Below are 19043 nucleotides of genomic sequence, written 5' to 3' on the forward strand. Positions count from 1 at the left end.
AAAAGCCACAAAAAAATGAAGGATGATCCGATAGATTCAAATAAGTTAAATGTAAAATAACATTCAGGTACTTAAAAAGCACAAAATGGAAGTTCCTTGTAGCTGCTTTAATGTAGAATTTCTTTTTCTTCCAACCCTCCTCTCCCTCTCCTCCAGGTGAAAAGTACGAGCTCCACGCAGGGACAGAGTCCACCCCGAGCGTGGTCGTGCACGTGTGCGAGAGCGAGACGGAGGAGGACGAGGCGGCGCGGCCAAAGCAGCAGATCGTCCAGACCAGACGTCCCGACGGACCCCCCAAAGTCTTCAACTAGAGAGGCCTCCCCAGCCCGACACCTGGCGCGGCCCCCCGACCGCCCCTTAAAACCCGTAACACACCTGCCCTCTCTCTCTCGTCTCTGCACTCACAGAGAGCGTCGATGCCCCTCATTTCAGTTCAACTACAAGCAAAAACAAACCAACAAACATTGCTCAAAGACGGTGTTTGTGGGGAGCGTGGCGATGGAATGAGGCGGCCTGAAGGGGATGGATGAGAATCACACACACACTCATCACATTCTGCGGACAGCGTGGGGAGCGGCGGGCATGCTTTTGCCTCCACCCCACCAAAACCCCCTCGTTTTCAGCAAGAGGGGGTGAAAAATACCTGTCCCAATGCAGGCACCTGTCACTTATCACACACACACACACACACACACACACACACACACACACACTCTCAGCTCTCATTGCTAGTCCTGCTCAGTAGCTTGCTAGTTAGTTAGCTTATTAGCTTGTACCTCTCCCTTCGTCTCACGGTCCTGTGTACAATAATCTTCAGTTGAGGTACACGCGATGCCTCCAAACAAGACATTAGCATTTCTCTTTATTTTTTACGATTTATTGTGTTTTCAGGTTATATATGAATATATACGTTCATTATTTTCTTTCTTCTTTCCCATCCACCTTCATATCGCTTCAGCTTGCATCAAGATTGAGTGTGTGATGTTTCCCGCTCTTGTCTGCATGTATATAATGTATTACAAAAAAAAAATACGTACAGAAACACAAATTACTAACGAGATATATCAAGAAAAAGGAACCTATTTAACATCACACACAGCACGAAGCGCCATATGTGACTAACAAACTTGTGGTGGTTGTTTGACTCTATTTTTTGTATTTTATTTTTCGCTCGTTTTCTGCTTTTTTGTCTTATTCTTTTTTTTTTTAATTTGGAGAGGCGTTGTTTTTTGCTAAACTACTAGATGTGTATTCTGACTATGTATTTGATACCCCGACACTTTTTGCATGCTTAGTTACTTCTGTAGATGAGGAGCTGAGGTGTTTTTCTTTTGTTCTCGTTGTTCGTGATGACAGGGAAATAGTGTGACGCTTTTTTGACGCAAGTGCATATCCCCGAGTTTAAAAAGGACGTCTTGGTGGGGGGGGGGGATAAAAACAGCTGAATTTTTTTGTGAGATTGACGGTTCAGTCTTCGACTTGATGGCAAATTCTGTCGCTTTTGTTGGGATTTGACGGATCAGAGACAGTTCATCCCCCTCATTTTTCTTCAAAGGGGGTTCTGGATGTGGATTCTATTTTTCTGTGTGTTGTATTTCACATCTTTAATGTCTTTGTTTGATCAAAACCCACTTTCTATGTGTCAGGATTTTCTCTTCTGAAAAGCCTGCGCCTGCTTGTTTTGCACTGAGTATCTCTCGATATCTCCAACCAGCCGCGGGGCTCTCGACCGTCTCCTGCTGCGCACCAGAGTACTGCGCTGCTTCTCGCTGTAAATAGCCGAGCGGTAGGTAGGTCTCGTGGAAATAGTCCTTTTAGATTTTGTAGTCTTACCTGAAAGCATTTTGCTGAGAAAAGGGAAAAAAAATTAGGTAGCCTCATGAGATATCAACCAAAGCATTCGCTCACCTCATGTTGTTAGACATAAATGATTTTTTTTTCTTACTCTGAGACACCGATGTATATTGTTGACATGAGCTGAAAGGAATCATACTTCCGCAACACATCTGCAGTACTTTTTCTATTGCATTATGTCTTAGTTCATATTAGTGCTCCAACTTTTTTTGCAGTTTTTATTTAAGTGGAAATCTCCACTAAAAATCCTAAACTCACTTATTTCCCCCATTTCCTTGGTTAATTCTCCCCGCAGTTCCATTCATATCAGTGTTTCACCTACTTATTTAAAGACACGTTTCAGTGCTTTAGAAGCAACGTGAGCAAATTGTTCTTAACAGGGCTTTTTGGGTGTCAGCGGTAAGTCTAAACCTTACTTGTCATTAGGCAGCATGAAATCTGAAAAAAAAGACTTTTATTTTGCTGTATAACAATATTAGTGAGCAAAAGACAAGTCGGTCTGCATGTGAGCACTTTATCGTCAGTGTTTTGTTCGTTTCCTTCACATGAAAAAAAAACGTATTTTTTCTTGAGACGAAAGTAGGAAGCACATTACATTTCTTCTCTGTTTTTCTTTTCTTTTTCTTTTATCACAAGCTGAACACCTGGTTAGCCTTTTCACCAGCATATTTGCAGTGAGTGAGACACTTCCTTTGTTGCTAGCGTGAACCTTGGATGAATTTCAGGCCTTGTGGTTCTCTTTGGGGAGTGTACCGCTGTAAAAAGATGTAGACAGTGCAGTACAGTCAGATGGGGAGGGGGAGGGGGGTGGGAGTTTAAATGAGGAAGGATGACACTGCAAAACAAAAATCAATGTCTTTGTTTTTCGTGTTTGTCCGCAAAGGAACATTCATCTTATCTTCAGAGAAAGTTAAACAGATCTTTGAAATGCACCACGACGGCAGAGTGCAGTTTTATTGGCACTACGGTAAAGCTGTCACATTTATCTGAGCAGACAGCAGATTGGAGGAACTACTGAGGTGGATGATGGCGATAATAGAAGAGGAAGCGGCGAGCAGCAGGAGGAAGACACTCGTGAAGATTTTTTTACTCTCTGTGGTCATGGTGTTTAAAACCGGGTGCATTTTGGTCACAGTTGAAATGAAAATGTATATTTATGTACATATGCCAATTGATTTTCTTTTGTTGCTGAGACCAGTCCCAGTGTGCAGTTTGTTACGGCTTCTCTTGGCAATGTTGTAATGGAATAAAAAAAAAAAAAAAAAAAAAAAAAGGAAGAAAAAAGGAAATACAAAAAATGTGTAACAATAAGTCCTGAAGATGCTCGATCAAAAAAACCAACTGTCATTGTGTTGTGTTCAACATGGACTCTGTTTTGAATGTTTCTTTTATTTCTGGGGAACGTCTACTAAAAAGGTCAATAATACCGTTTGTCACTGTTGTACTGTTTCTGTTGAAATATGAATATTGTGTCTTGTATCGTAGGAATCCAGAAAACAAAGTAGCAAAACAAGCAATAATTTACAGTTCTATAATACCGATATGTGTATTTTCATGTTCTGTACTTATTTCTCAGAGATGGTCTCTGTCTCTTACAGTATCCGCTTCTATTTGTGTAGTATAATAGCCATTTGTTTCACATAGAGAAATACATAAAGACTTATTCTTAAAAGCCATGTTAAGTGTTGTTTATTTTAGGGGTTCCCTTACTTCAGGGGGCTTTTAAAGAGTTTCAAGTTAAATTTACAGTCTTCTAGATTACTGCACATTATGTTCATATTGCATGAAACATATTTGTCTTTAGATGACTCATTCTTAGCGCGAGCCCAGTTTCATTACATTTCAGTCACAAAGCTTAGCGTTCTTTTTTTTTCTGATTAAAGGGACAGCCCACCCCAAAAGCAAAAAAATACATATACACAGAGGCTAGAAAAATAAGCTCACTAAGCTGGCTATAATACAGGTCAGACGAGGAGGACGCCATAATATAACAACCAACATGGCAACGTTTAAAGCTCTGATGAAGGCCACTAAGCCAAAAATATTAGCATGTTGTTTGACATGACAAGAATACACTGGTGAAATTAATTAAATGAAATTTCTTTTCTTTTACATTAAAAAGATTTTTTTAGCAGGATGTGGCTATGATGCTAGTTCATCCTGCTGAGGTGTGACTTAGTGAGCTAGCTCCTTGCTCATCAGGCACTAATCTGGTGCCCTAAATTATTATTTTTTTATTATATAAAGCATAACTTTTATGATTGCTTTGTGTTCTATAAAATGAGCCAAAATATGTCACATCTGCCATATTCTAGGAAATAACTAAAAAAGAAATAGAGATTGTTTGTTGTTTCGAGCCACTGACAGAGTATTTTTTCTATACAGATGAGCAGAAGAGTCTACGGAAACATCATCAAAACTGTAAGTTTCTTTCCCAATCAACCATCATTGTGGGTTTTAGCCAGGCTAGCGAAATGTTTTGTTAAGGGCTAATTATCAAATGTTAGCATGCAAACACTCTAAACTAAGAACATTATACCTAGCAAGCATTTATTGTTGTTGTGAGCACACTTGCTAACGGTAGCATTCAAGTGCCTAATGCAATGAATACAGTACAGCTATAAGATAGATTTTAGAATTGTTTTTTTCACAATTAATGGCAGTGATTCAAAATGTCTGATATCCCACTGGGTTTGGTTTTGGCTTGTATTCCACATAAGGGCTATAAAATACACAGATAAGACTATTATCACCTCACTGACATGAATATAAATGCTACTGCTACTTAAACTTTGCACCTCATATTTGCCCCCCAAGGACCAAACAGCAGTTTATCTGTGCCTGGTCAGAGCCTTGTTTAAAAGGCTGCTAACATCAAGGTTGAGTTAATGATTCTTTCAGGGAGCAGCGCTGGACATGACATTTATCACAGAAAAAGGTGAAGCCACTGTGCGGCAGTGCAGCCGTGACCTACAGTTCAGCAGCCTACTGAATTCCACAGCTGCAGTGTCCTTGAGTTAGCTCTAAGGAGAAGACAGATTACCTCTCATGAGTCAGTAACAACAGAATACTCTCATCCATTTCCTCCTGACGGACCGCGCTTTATTGTCATGGCACGCTGTCAACTGTGACCTGACAAAAAGACGTTTTGCGAATACAGCAAAAAAAAGATATCTACGTCGAAAGATTTAAGAAGAAAAATTCTGCTTTTTTTTTTTTAACATTCAGTTGAGGATAAGCAGAGGATCCAAGGTCATGACCGTTCCCTGCGTCACTGCTGATGTACTTAATGGTTAAAGGTGGACAGCTGTCTCTCCATGACACAAAAAACCCCTCTCGTCATCACGCCATGAGTGAGGAATTCCTCCCCACAATGACCCTCACTGTTGACTGAAGAGGAAGAGATCAGGTCAACGTGGCCTCCGTGGGTGTGGATGAGTAGCACCTCCAGATTCCTTCAAAGGTACTCTCCAAAATGTACTCAGCACATAGGTCTCAGCCTCTCAGGCAGGAATGTTAAGTGATGCATTAGTCATCATGAGTGGACAAGAGCGAGTTCTCAATACGTGTTCACAGAGTAGAATCAACAGTGTGTAATGTGTTTATTCTGACTGAATTCAAACATTTGCCCGAGCTTGTACATTAAAGTCCCATAAGGCAATAAAGTGATAAGCCCTGCGAGTGTAAACACTTTCGCCTCCCTCAGGAAGAGTGAGTAAAGGTTGGCTGACCCCTTTAAAGTGTCCATGTCGTCAGATAAAAGTACTTTTCTTATCTGTTACAATAATAAGATCGTATTAACGGCAAATTAAGACGAATTATCAAAGGATCACAATGGTAACTTCATGTTACTGGCTTCCAAGAAATTATGTCATCAGGGTCTAAATCTGGGGAAACAGCATGGTCGGCCCGTGACTTTTGGTCCAGATTGAAGTGTCTCAACAAAATTATGGATTGCCATGAAATTTGGTAAGATTAAGACATTTATAGTCCCCAGAGGATTAAATTTAGCAACTATTGTGAAACCTTATCATTGCTCGGGTCAAAATGTGTACCTGTAATTAACCTGTACATCATGTTTAGTCCTATCAACTATCAACATGCTAACATGCTAAACTAAGATGGTGATGAAGGTGAAACGTGCGTCTGCTCAGCAACAGCATTGTTGTTGTGATCTTGGTAGTGTCATAGATGTGGTTAGCCTGTCAACATTAGCTCGTAGTACAGCCTCATAGAGAAGCTAGTTTGTCTGGCTGAAAACAACTATCACAGTGCTTGTAGACATGTAGAGAATCATCATCATCAGTCAGAACTGATTGTTTTCTGAACTGAAAGCCTCAAATCACACATTTTAAACACCACAGTCTGATTATTTTGATGATGATACTGGACATAATGGGAAAACTAATCGGGACTAGACGCTTTCTTTACTTTGTGATAAGGGGTTCAGTAACAGGTGATTGACAGGTGAAAATGCTAATGGAAGCCTTACACTGGGAAACCGCCACAATCACCTGTATCACCCGTACCAATCAAGCTTCCCAACAAGAAGAAAGCGGGTGGAATAGACAACAGCACTCTGACACTGAAATGCAAACTCAATAAGTAAAAAAACGAACGACGGCCCATCCGTCTTCTCACTCAACACAGTTTGCTTACACCATCTCTACTGGGCCGAAACCAACACAATGCAGAGATGCCATTATGAAAGATGTATTCTCGTCCATGAAACTTGACCTGCAGCTTACAGACTTACGTAATGATGCTTCCACCGCTGCCGACTGCAGAGTAGTGGGGACGCTGGCGCTTGTGCACGCATGCAGGCCATTAGGTGAAGCAGAACAATGTGTGTCTGCCTAAACGAAGTTAAGTTACACTTTCTCACAAAGGCACAACACTCACTTGCTTTATAGTCGCGGGCACCACCTATCCCCCGGAGGAAATATGAGGCGATATCCTGACAAGCTGTTGGCCTGGTTTGGGGGGGCACTACCATGTTAAAGAGGCTTGTTTTTTAACACTTGATGAGAAAATGGGCTAATTGTTGCCAGCATAAACATGTTTTTTTTTCCTCTCTCTCTCTCTCTTTCACACAAATGTTGCCAAGCCTTTGAATGGAGCTCTTTGTCTGACGAGAAAAGAAAGTGAAGAAAAGGCTTTTGCACACTTTATCTTTTCTCAGAAACACGCCCAGTACACTTTGGACGAGCATTGTAATGCACAGTTAATTTTCAACTACATACATAAAAACAACGTGTGCGTGCAGAGATGAATGGGTCTGCGATAACTTTGAAACCACACACTCCACACAAAACATGCAGCCTTTTTTATTCTCCATAAAAGACAAGGTATTGATTTGATTTTTATTTGTTTCACTCTTATGCATGCATGAATGTGTTCAGTGTTTGCACACGTACCCAAATGTATAGCACATACACTGGAATTTATCATATGAGATGTTATTTTATCTTTTTCTTTATCTTCTTTGAGCCCCACCCTCTGCAGTCCGTGTCCCATGAGATGCAGCACTCCTGATTCTGGAGAGGCAACAGTCATGGCCAGAGCCGAGCTGAGGCGAGCGAGCAGGCGGGTCTGGAAAGGGAGCCTTGCTTTTTGATCATTGGCACGCCTGAGGGCCGGGCGGAAGGACCTGAAAAACCAGCTGCCTGAGATTATTACGTTCAGCGAGGAGCAACAAGTGAGCCACGGCGTGGAGCCTCCTCCTGTTCACTCTCCTCCTCTCCACCAGAGCGCTCGCCACTGAAACCACACACAGACACACAGAGCCATCTCTGCTTGTTTACAGTCTTGTTTTCCCTTCCTGCCTTTGTGTCCGTCCCCGTCAGTTTGAGACCTGACCCACTCCTCAGACCTTTGCCGAGACTCCGGTGGACTATGCCCCCCTCGGTCGGCTGAGGGAGGGGGCTCTGTGCTGCTCAGGCTCCCATCCATAGAAGAAACCAAAGAGGACACGGTTAGGTGAGTCCACGAGAACTTTTTCAACTACCTCTTCCTCGGTGGGGTTTGCTTTCATTTACATTCAGTCTCTTTGTGGTTGAGGGTGATATCGGCCACCGCTGCATTCTTTTCTGTGTGAGAGTGTCTGTGGGAACAAGGGGCTCTCCCAGACAACATGGCGGGACGGCAGGTGAGTCAGGTGTCAGGGAATAGCTCACATTCCACAGAGCTCTCAGATTTAGAAATCTGCTGCTACTGCCGAACCAGTGGAACGACTCAGATTTACCTCTGGACAAATTATTCGATTTCAGTTTTGATTCCCAGCACTATCAGCCAGCAAATCTCTCACTGTTAAGTGTCTGTTTGATAGAACAGCTCGACTTATCGTCCCATCAGCTGCCACCACCATTGTAGGAAAGTATGACAGGGCTCTCCAGTCCTTGTTCTTCAAATGATGTACAGGAAAGTGTCACGGTGATGATGTATAAGACATTTTTTGGATTTGTTGCTTTGTTTTTTCCTTGTAAGCACTAAGTTATTAGAGCAGGGAAGATTGCTGCATGGCACTAAAAAAAAAAGAAAAAAAAGAAAGAAAATAGAAAGGTTACCTGTTCTCTTCACCCATTAAATCAGGCTACAGTCAGTCATGGAAAGGTTAATGAGCATGTGTGCATTTCAGCTGGGTTGCTGTCAAATGTCACAGGGATATTGGCCAGTTCTTATTTGTATATTTTGACGCAGAGAAACCAAAGTTAAAAAGACAAAAGGACCAACTGAACTTCCACAAGGAACATGCAAAATACAATCAACTGGGGATTCCCTCCGGCCACGTTACACAATATAACATCCATCCGTTTCAATTAGAAATGCACGACTGCAGATATAAAGAGGACTGATCACCACTTCTCAGATTTAGAGGCTGAAATGAGCGGGTGATTTTCACACGAAAAAAGGATACGATCCTCTGGCTGGCTCTGTAGACGATAAGCCGAGTGCTGTTGTGCGTGCTTTCTTTTGTTATCGAGCTCGGCTCTGATAAGCATTGTCTGAAAATATGCCTCATTATCCGGCCTGAGAAAAGCACACGGCGCATACCAGCGAGCGCAGTTCAGTCCGACATGAAAAGTTTTTTTTGGGTGTCAAACTATAAATGGACATTAGAAAATCCTTATTAGAGAAGCCTAATTGGGAAAATGGGCTCTTTAAATGTCTGACTATAAAGATGTTGGTATTAGTTGCTCAATGTGGTGTTTAAATTATAAGTCCTGGTACTGGATTAAACCACTCGTGGGAAATCAGAGTATCCCAACAGGAAAACTAAACCTCAGACAATACGAGCAGGTTTCTGTCGCACCAGTATCGATATGAAAGGGGATATATCAGATTCCACCTGGCCTCTAAATGTAAATATCCAACTGCTGTGTGTCACTAGTCGTACAAACATGCACAGGTTTCATAATTTTTTCGTTCACGTCAAGAAAGGCCCCCTGGGAATTTTTCTGTCCTGGGCCCTGAACAGGCGCTACAGTCACTGCAGCACGACATTTGAGATCTCCAAACCTCAGCATGACGTCAGAGAGAAATATGGTCTTTGGTAAAAAAAAAAAAAAAAAAAATAGTTCTCAGAGGTTTGACTTGCATAGATGCCCTTGACAGGAGAGTTTTAGTTTAAAGCAGAAACGGGCTTCAGACCACAGTAAATAAAAACCCAGAGCAACCGGCTGCAGTACGCCGCTGTGTGACATTTTAACAAACCATCCTCGCAGCAGCTGTCAAATTCCAGTTTTAAGGCTTTTAAAAGTGGCAAGTAAACCAGCCGAGTGCTGTTGTCATCCATGTCGGACCATTTCAGCTGGACACTCAGCGGCGCCTGTGTTCACGATGTAGAATGAACTACAAGAACTGATATGATCACCATATATTAACATATGCTTCTTTACGCTTATGTAAGTCCTTTGGGCCAAACAGACGCTCATGAGTCTGTTTCAGACTCAGCCTGTTCAGACAATGACTAATCAATCTAATTTCCTAGAAACGCAATGCCAAGAATAATGACTGGTTTGTGCAATCAAGCCGCAGCACTGTTATTTTGTGTTGCCCTTTCATGAATATCCATTTGTCGTGCTCGAATACTACATTGTAAGCTCAGAAGAAACCTGGTTGTGTCCTCAATGATGACTTTTCATCTTTTCTAACCCAGTTCGGTACTCAGGTAATAGAAGTCACTGAGATGTACACTTTGTTTTGATATTGCCTGGACAACGCAGACTGTTCTTTCACACGTCGAGCTCATAATACTGAAACACGATCGTGATATATTACATCTTTTACAACACCCTTCTCTACCAATTAGCTAGTCTTTAAATCTCCGATGTCACTTCATCACTCGTGTCAATAACAGGTCACTGTAGATCGTGCCAAAGACCTGTCAGCGCTGCTGCAAATCCTGCGTTGACTGATGGAGGTCGATAAATGTCATCGTTGAATCACTCTTCAGCGTGACGTCTGGAAAACAAACAGTATGGGAAATTTACATCTGACATAACCAGATGACCTCCCCGCTGTGACTGTGTGCGCGCTCTTCCTCAGCTGAACTAATAACTCAGTTCGTCTTATTAACCTCCTCAGACTGACAGCTCAAATATTGACTCCGACCGTCATTAGATGAAGGGCACACTTTGAATGTGTTTATGGAGCCTGTGTTGTACTCGCAGAGGGGAAACAGTCACGTCGGTCAACAGTTTTGTCTGCTTTTCCTCGCATAAAAAAAAAGGGGGAACTAAATTGTTCCCGTTTTGTGTTGCGAGTCCGCTCCGAACAGAGACCCGTAAATGATGTGTTTACTGAGGGCGGACGAAGATATTGAATCTGCAGTCTGCAGTGAAATAGCTGCAATTTGTGGAACAACAAACAAAGTGTTTCAGCGGGAGATGAGGAAGCAGATCACTGACGGCAGACCTCAAAGTCTCCCTCCCTTTGCTATAAACAATAAAAGTAACCTTCAAGTCTGTGTACGGATTATGTCTGTGACTGTAGCTGTTGCAGAAGTTGGCCGGGGATGAGCGCTGCAACGTCGCAGGGAGAAGATCCTGCGGTCCAAATTGGCAATTTGTGCAGGTCTCAAATACAGTAGGATGCCTGTACAGAACGTTGCTTGAAGCATTTCCAGGCTGTGACAAGCACATTTATTTGCTTTCTGGCGGAGCACGCACCGCTCTTAAATCTCTATGGTGAACATGAAGCTACAGCCACTGGCCGCTTAGCTCTGGGGCAATGTCACTGATAATCCCTTTGTTTAATTCAGTAAAGTAAACTGCAGAGCCATTTGAATCTACTCATTTTTCTTTTGACTGGTCATGTTGGTCAAATTTTTCAGAACCTGCAGGTCTTCCTCACCGCTGTCACCAAATACTTCCTTGTGGGGGAAAGTTGAATGAAGGAGTGTAGTCTAGACCTACTTGACATCATTTTACCTGTCAGTTATCCCTCTTAAGTCTAAGAGGGTGTCTAATGCAGTGTGGACTGTTTATGTGAGAATGCAGTGAGCCGATTTATGGATCATCTCTCAAGTATCTGGTAATTTTCTTATACTCATACGTACAGCTTTTGGCAATGTGCAATACTCAAGGCTACTTAGGCGGTGCCGGAAGTTCGGTATAAGTCATGACGGGCGGGTTAACTGGCAAGCAGGACAAAGCTTAGTCATGTATTAGAGTATGAGGTGTGTTAACTGTGCGTGATTCCTCGGCTGACGGCTTTCCCAATCGTTCCATGACCTCTACCTGGCCAAACCTACACCTGAACCTCACCTGTAAGTGATGTATTACCCAAGTCTGTCAACACACCTCAGTCTGTGGGAGTAAACACGCCCACATTTTTTTTTTTAAAAACCGGCATGTGCCAGGGCTGCAGCTGGCAGCACTCATACATCTCTGTACATACACTTCATTTCTTCTTGAGCCGGTGCATATTCTGTAAAGAATTGTGTGGCACTGGTTTTGGTTCAGATATAGAAGCGATGCAGAGGCAGTGGCAGCGTCGCTGCTATGGCTACCAGACGGCACACAAAGCAGGAGACGAGCAGCTCAAAGTCAATAACAAATTAGCTTGATTGACCCAATCAAAACTGCCCTTTAAAGGCCAGTTTCCAGCTGGCTTGAAGTGACGTGTACTAAGGTACAAAGTGTGGTTTCCTCTTTGGGTAGTTTTGTTCTGTCACGCTTTAATATATCACCAAAGTGCTCTTGTCCAACCGCAGCTCTCTTCATCAGACATGGTCCTGACGATGCATTTGGATTTATTAAGACTTGTGCTGGTTGAACTGCTTTTTGTTGCCATAAATATATATATATATATATTTTTTAAAAAAGTTATTAAACATTGTTACAAAGCTGCTTGAACCCCTCTTATCAGTGCACATTTGAACACAGGTGTTGGATTGATGTCGATGTGGTTTCAGGGAATTAATGTTAACATTTTATCAGTTTATCCTCAGTCTTTCTATATTCATATTTGCTGTACATTAAAGGTGCATTATGTAAGATTTTATGTAAGATATATATATATATATATATGTATATATATATATATATATATATATATATATATATATATATATATATATATATATATTGAATAGAGCCAAAAGATGGCTTGGAAATGAGTCCCATGGGTTTTGCCAGCTTCAGCTGCATACTGTATTCTCCACCATGTTACCAAAGTAATGGTGTTGCCAGGTTTATTCAGCACATTATCCACTTATCAGGAGCTGTCACCGCTGCAAACAACAAGCCTGATATATGTCATTACTAATCTCTCTTCTAATAGTATGTCAACACTGGGAGAGATGGTTGTGTAATGTTTGCTGTTGAGCAGGAAGCTGGATAAGACGTACAGTACACACAAGAAGTATCGAGCCCCAGCTTCAAATCTCTGTCGTCGACATGTAATTACGATTCTGATGTGTGTTTCGTCACATCTCAGTGAGTGAAGAGTTAAAGTCCTGGGTTGTGGAATATTTCTACAAGTCTTGACCCTGCAAGGCAAAAGGCTTGAGCTCTGTGCCTCTGTCAACCAGTGTCATGTAGATTTCACAGATGACGAATGAATGGGGTTGTATATTGTTCTTTCACAATGCCTCCAGGGCACACACAGCTTGCAGGTGAAATGTAAACTTTCACGCTCCACTAATGGCTCAAGCTATGTACACACGCCGATGTATTGGTCCACATATTAGCTCTCCAACATTTTTTTTTAATTATGCAAACACGCGAATGGAGGAAAAACTGTATTTACATTTTGAGAAACACTTGCCGAGAATGTATTTTTCGATACAGTCAGCTGACAAGTAACATCTCACTGACATGTATGTACTTGTTTTTAGATGATGCTAAATATCGCATCTTGTTTCAAAGAATCTTCACGTTTCAAAATGTATAAATGTTTTGCAGTTTTCTGCTACTTGAAAGCAAAAAGCACTGTGTGATCGCTTTCGCTCATCTGTGATATAAACCTGTGATGGGAGACAGAAATCTGCCTCCCATCACAGATTATCAAGTTGTAACTCATATCTCAGAGATTCTTAAAGGGGCGATATGTAAGAGTTTATTTGAAAACATTAACAAAAAAAACAAAAAAAAAATGAACAAAGCATCTTCCAATGAATGTGTTATTGTAGTGATACGCTACAGAGTTGTGGGCTATAGAGGCGCTGCTCGCTGGATTATGGTGCCTTTCTAGACTAGCTGTTCTCATGCTAATCTAAGATAACTGGCTCATATTTTACCATCGCGCTGGCGTGAGAGCTGGTCTGAGAGAAAGAAGCGAACACGCCCTTTCTCCAAAATGTCGAGCTCGTCCTTGCACAGTGGCGGTACCTGTGGCAGGAAAACTAATTAGGCCTGTGTGTGAAAGACCAGGAGAAAGTTTGTCAGCTCGTCTTTCAGCAGCCGGGTGTTACTCCCATCTCTTCATGTATAATAACAGGTTCTTTGCATCAGCTCCGGCTGCACTCTTGAGTTGCAGCAGTAATCCCTTTTTATTCCGGCCTCGTGATTAGCTCCACTGCGTCTCTTTCATTTCTTCTGACACCAACGCTGTGGTTCCTCACAACTTCCGTCAGCGGTCCGGTATCTGTCAGCCGCCTCTCCCCGAATGAACTGCTGGTTTATTAACTTCATAACATTCAGCGGTATCTTCACAGAAAAGAGCCGTGAAGCCTTTTTTTTTTTGCATGCCTATCGTGGGAATTTGAATGCAATCGATGGAGCAATCAATTCCGACCTAGAAAAGAGAGGGGATGGGTGTCGTGTGTCTGTTCCTTGTACCGGGGTTTCCATCTTTTTATAGCCGATGCAAATGTTGTGCGATTGCAGCACCTGTTTTGATTGTGCGGAGCTGCGCTTCGCTCCCAGCGGCAGCCACCGCAGCTCGCGTCTTCATGAGGATGTTTTCATGTGAGGCCTCTTTCTCCATCTGTCGCCCATAATTAAAATGCTTTTGGCTCCAAAATGAGACACTCATGAAGCCTGTCAAAGCTATACGTAAAGTGCGGACCAACAGTGCCAGGGAAATAGTAAGAATGCATCCTGTTATTAATACCTAATTACTTGATTTAAAGGCTCTTTAGCTTTTTGACTTCTGTTATTAGCTCAGGAAAATACCGATGCTTCTGATTCAGACTTCTGACTTTTTTCCCTTCCCAAAACTTTTAAAATGAAGTATGAACATCTTCTGTATGTGGTCTGATGATGGTCTCTACTGCTGACAAACGTAACAAACAAGCAGGGGGGGAAAACAGAGGGGTGAACTCATCTCCTCACTGTGGGAAACTAGTCTATAGTCTTTTTTTTTTTTTTTTTAAATCACAGAGCGCAATCCTCAGCTGAGGTCAGACAGTGGAAAGACAATAGAAATAGCGTAGTAAAAATGAAAAAAAAAAAACACTGAGAAAAACACTGCATGACTTAAAGATTATTCTCTGAAGCTGTTAAATGAGAAACGAAAGTCAGTCAGAACAACAGAACAGCGTAGACACAGATTCTTTGGGAGAGGATTCACTATTGGTTCACATTCTCGGGATATAATTCAGTTGATTTAAGATTTAAAAAAAAGAACCATGAGCATACGTCTGAGTCACACTCGGATGACTCATTATTTACACTTTGGTTTACGTCATGCTACGTGAAAAGAGGATGAGGAACTCCTGTGATGACGTTTGTGCAGCTTTGCATGATTGGCATTCATAAATCACCCGGTCCAGTGGAAAACACTGCAGTCGACCTGCATGTGATCAAAATTGATTGTGTTTTTTACGAGGAAATTATTTCAAGTTTGCACAAGCATCTTTCTCTTGGCATGCGAAAGAGTGTCATTCTGGCTCGAGGGAAGTATCAGTTATAGGGACAGCCCTGACCTGCAGCTGTGTGTAGATTGTTTCCTGATCAGTATCAGGGATCCTTCCAAATGACAGAGGATCTCCAACTGACACAGAACAATTGCAACACAGTCGATTAGATCAAGATCAAAACACAAGAACATAATGAAACTGACCCCGATGACACCTTAGAATGTGCATTGTTCCTGTTGCATGATCGAATGAGTCATGATTGAGGGAACAAACTGAATTACATCAGTTCATCTCGATATCAGGACGTGTTCAGAGTGATGAAGTTCCATTGTGAGGATAATTTGAACAGTGTGACTGAACTTAAAGGAACAGTTTATCCCAAAATCAAACATGCATATTTTTTTTTTCTCTTACCTGTAGTGCTGAATAATTTAAAAGAAAATCCAAAGACAGCTGAAGGATGCCGTCTTTAGCAAGCAGGAGTAGATGGTGCATTTACTAGGGACTATTTTCGGCAGTGGAGTAATACATATTTGATGCGAGTGAATATTTACAGGAGCAGGTTGGTGTATGAGGAGCTCAAAATAAACCACCATGTCATCCAGTGCAAACACGTGGCTCACTGATGCATTTTTAATTGTTTCTGGACGACGTTTAAGATGAACGGCACAAGGGAATGGGTTATATTGCTATATGTTTGGCTACGTAGATGGCGAAGTCTTGAACCACCCTCTGGATCAATTCATTGTTGGCTTTGGTCTATTCGTTGGACGTGTCATCAGACATACATTGGAAAAGAATTTCGTCCTTTTAAACCACCTAAAAAAAATTGCTTAAACCATTTCAGACAGGCCCATTTTTATGTTTAAGTGAAAAAAAAAATGTTGCAGTAAACTCAAGTTGAGCTGTGGCACGCTGTAATGTACTTGCCCTACATGCCTTTACATTGTTGCTCGCTCCTGTCTGACTTGAATCTCAAACCAACACATGACAATGGCGTGTGAAACTGCTGTGCGATGTTCAAGCCGCGTCATTAGGAGCAAACACAGCGTCGTTCCAAACAGCTTTCAGGTCAGTCGTGTGATGTAGGCACTGGGGTTCAGGAATGTTCTGCTTTGGTTTTGCGCAGATTGACCCCTACTTTGGAAATGGCTCTAATCAGGCCTGCACGTCATCAGTCCTCTGGTATTGAAGTGATCACTTGTTAGTGCTTCAGACATAATGTACTCATTCTTGTGCTTTCTATAAAACATTCATTCATTGCATCGGTTTCATCTTCAAATCCCACATCATGACTTCCTCCATCTGCTTTTTTTTTATCTGTGCTGTGCTTAGAATATTCCTTCACGTGTGCAGCTGTGTTTAATCGCGCTTTCAGAGAATCATCGGTCGACTAAAGCGATTTTTTGTTTCTCTGTTTTTTCTCTTTTGCAGGTTGTTGCTGAAGATGCAAGCCTCAACTGTCTCGCCTGTGACCAACACTACGCTGTCCTCGAACACCACTGTCGTCACGAAGTCTCAAGAACAAATACTCATCCAGAGTAAGGATGTCTCTTAGTCTCGGCGTCTGCACTCAGCTCATGTTTGTGCTTCGTCAAATCTGATATTGATGAAACACGCCCGTGTGAACGAGGTGTTTGTTGTGGGCACCGTCAGATCACAGAGTGTCCCGTATCGCAGACATATTGCACGATAACACAAGCCTCATAAATAACAACCGATTGCGTTGTGCGGTCTAATCTAGATGGTTTGCGCGGGAGTGGCACCCATGCATTTAACAGCACATATTTGCCGTGTTCTGTTTGTCTGTGAGCGATGCCGTTGCCAGGCTACTACACACTACTCCTGCAGGAGATAAGTTTTCGCTGCACGGAGCAGAGGGAATGTGTGAAATGTGGCAATTTAAGAGGAGACACACAGGAGGGGGGGGAAAAAAAAACAGCCTTTCAACATCACTCATGTTCCTCCTCTTTCTGCATTCTCTCAGGTTCCGGGGCAATGATCGCTGTCATCGTCCTAGGTATCATCATCCTTCTGGCCTTTCTGCTGATCATCCTGAAGACATACAACAGGTAGGGCTGCATTCCTGTTGCTGACAGGACAATTCCCGCAGAGTGAATTACACAAGCCGTGAAACAGACAGTCGTGCTATTTTTATCCTCCTAAAGGAGGACCAGACACCTGCTTTCAGCTGTCTGTGAAAGCATGTGAATACAAACAATCATGCACACAAACATACGCTTACGAGCGTTTAATTGACGCCCCATTCATAGCAAAACGTCACAGGTCGCATGTGTGTCCTAGAGCTGAACGTACTATATGTGACGTGTTCGCTTTCCCTCTCCACATTGTTATTTGAATCATCTTAAGATGGAAAACTTTCTGCCATCACACAGTATTTACAATATTGCCCTCAGAGGTTGAATCATAAAGTAGAATACTAATTGTAGTACACAACAAACACACTAGTTTTTAACTTCCAGCCTGAGGGTTCTCGCTCTTTAAGATTCAAGATGAATTTGTTTTCTCATTTAACAGCTACTTACAAAGGCAGAAAACATATAGATGGATTAATTGATTTTTTTTTTTTTCCTTTTTTCTGAAACTTCACAATGAGAAAAGATGAGATGAGATATATGTTTATTGATCCCCTGTGAAAATTTCAGTTTGGCACATGATTTATTCTGTCTCTTTCCCCAGGCGGACACATGTATCCAGAGTCCTGGGGGCCAGCGGCGGCTCCAAACCTCGTCAGAAGTTGTCACAGTCCACAGTTCAGAGCAACATGCCGCTGAGCACCATGGGAATCAACTCTGTGTCGGGCAGCATGGCCAATTCAAACCCAGCCTCAGAGGACAGCTTCCAGCTGCCCAGGGTGGAGCTGAGCAGCGTGGAGGAGAACCACATAGAGCAGTTCAGCACCAACAGCGGATCCACTGCGGTCACCATACACGATGTCCCATCATTAGAAAACACATAACAGCAAGACAACAGGCAGTGACTGTGATGTGATGTCTTCTTCCGCATACTGTGTGCTGACTGAATCCTGTGAAACTGTCACTATCTTCACCATCTGAGCCACTGCTGGTGACCACAGCAATAACAAACGTGCAAATATTCACATCATGAACAAACCATAAACAGACACAGTGGATCACATGAAGGAAACTGCAGGACGGATTAAAAAAAAACTGAGACTTCCGTGCGAAGAATTGCTTTTTGGCTACAGTCAGTGTTCGGAGTATAGATGCCATACAATTTTTTTTTTTACTATTTGTACTTTTTCCATCACTACTAATACAATCAAGAAAATGTGTAGTAAAGACTGTAATGGCTTGACAATGTTGCTCCTGAGTGTATACATTTCTGTATTAAAGAGGACCACGTAGGTTCATGAGTAAATGTAGAATTAGTATAAACTTCAGAGAAGACAAAGACAGTATGAAAGAATAGATGTCTGTTAATATTGCTTATTTAACAATACTCCTTAATAAATCTGAATAACATTGCATCGTACCGTCTCTGTCTTCTGATCGGACAAGTTTTTGTCCAAGAATGTCACTGTATTTTTTTAAAACCTTTGTAAAATGAAAAGATAACAATAATATAAAAAAAAGATTTTGTGAGACTTCTGGGTGTCAGCCTTAAACGCTAACGGGAATCCCTCCAAGTTGGACGCTGAAGGATTTTGCACTTTATTTTGATTGCTCCCCATGTGTATTTGTATTGCTTGTGGTTCTTTAAATGTGATTAGATGAAAATAAAATGTAATATTTCTATTTGCTGCAGACCTGCTCGTTTAAATGGAGTGTTATTTGTACATAATATCTAATTATATGAAATTAGAGCAGAAAAGAAAAGAAGGGGGGAGTGCTCGGTGTTG

General features: G+C 42.0%; 2 protein-coding genes across 9 annotated transcripts in view; both read left to right on the forward strand.

Annotated features, from left to right (window-relative positions):
• Positions 1-3530, forward strand: part of rcan3 (regulator of calcineurin 3) — a 43208-nt gene extending 39678 nt beyond the window's left edge. For both annotated transcript variants that reach the window (XM_037072200.1, XM_037072202.1), the window contains one exon: positions 157-3530. In XM_037072200.1, coding sequence (XP_036928095.1) covers positions 157-311 — 155 coding nt within the window. In that variant the 3' untranslated portion in view covers positions 312-3530. The remainder of the gene's footprint in view (positions 1-156) is intronic.
• Positions 3531-5111: 1581 nt separating this feature from the next.
• LOC119004367 (non-compact myelin associated protein) lies at positions 5112-18948 on the forward strand. 7 transcript variants are annotated; one of them, XM_037071198.1, is made up of 6 exons: positions 5112-5317; positions 7345-7552; positions 7701-7833; positions 16595-16701; positions 17148-17232; positions 17861-18948. In XM_037071198.1, exons 4-6 carry the CDS (start codon positions 16608-16610, stop codon positions 18138-18140), a joined length of 459 nt encoding a protein of 152 aa, XP_036927093.1. In that variant the 5' UTR covers positions 5112-5317; positions 7345-7552; positions 7701-7833; positions 16595-16607; the 3' UTR covers positions 18141-18948. The 7 variants fall into 7 exon arrangements, with proteins under 7 accessions (XP_036927093.1, XP_036927090.1, XP_036927091.1 ...); XM_037071195.1 differs by having other exon boundaries at positions 7345-7833; XM_037071196.1 differs by lacking the exon at positions 5112-5317 and adding an exon at positions 7064-7202 and having other exon boundaries at positions 7345-7833.
• Positions 18949-19043: the final 95 nt, after the last annotated feature.

This window comes from Acanthopagrus latus, chromosome 16 (genome assembly GCF_904848185.1).
Source record: "Acanthopagrus latus isolate v.2019 chromosome 16, fAcaLat1.1, whole genome shotgun sequence".
Taxonomy (NCBI): Eukaryota; Metazoa; Chordata; class Actinopteri; order Spariformes; family Sparidae; genus Acanthopagrus; species Acanthopagrus latus.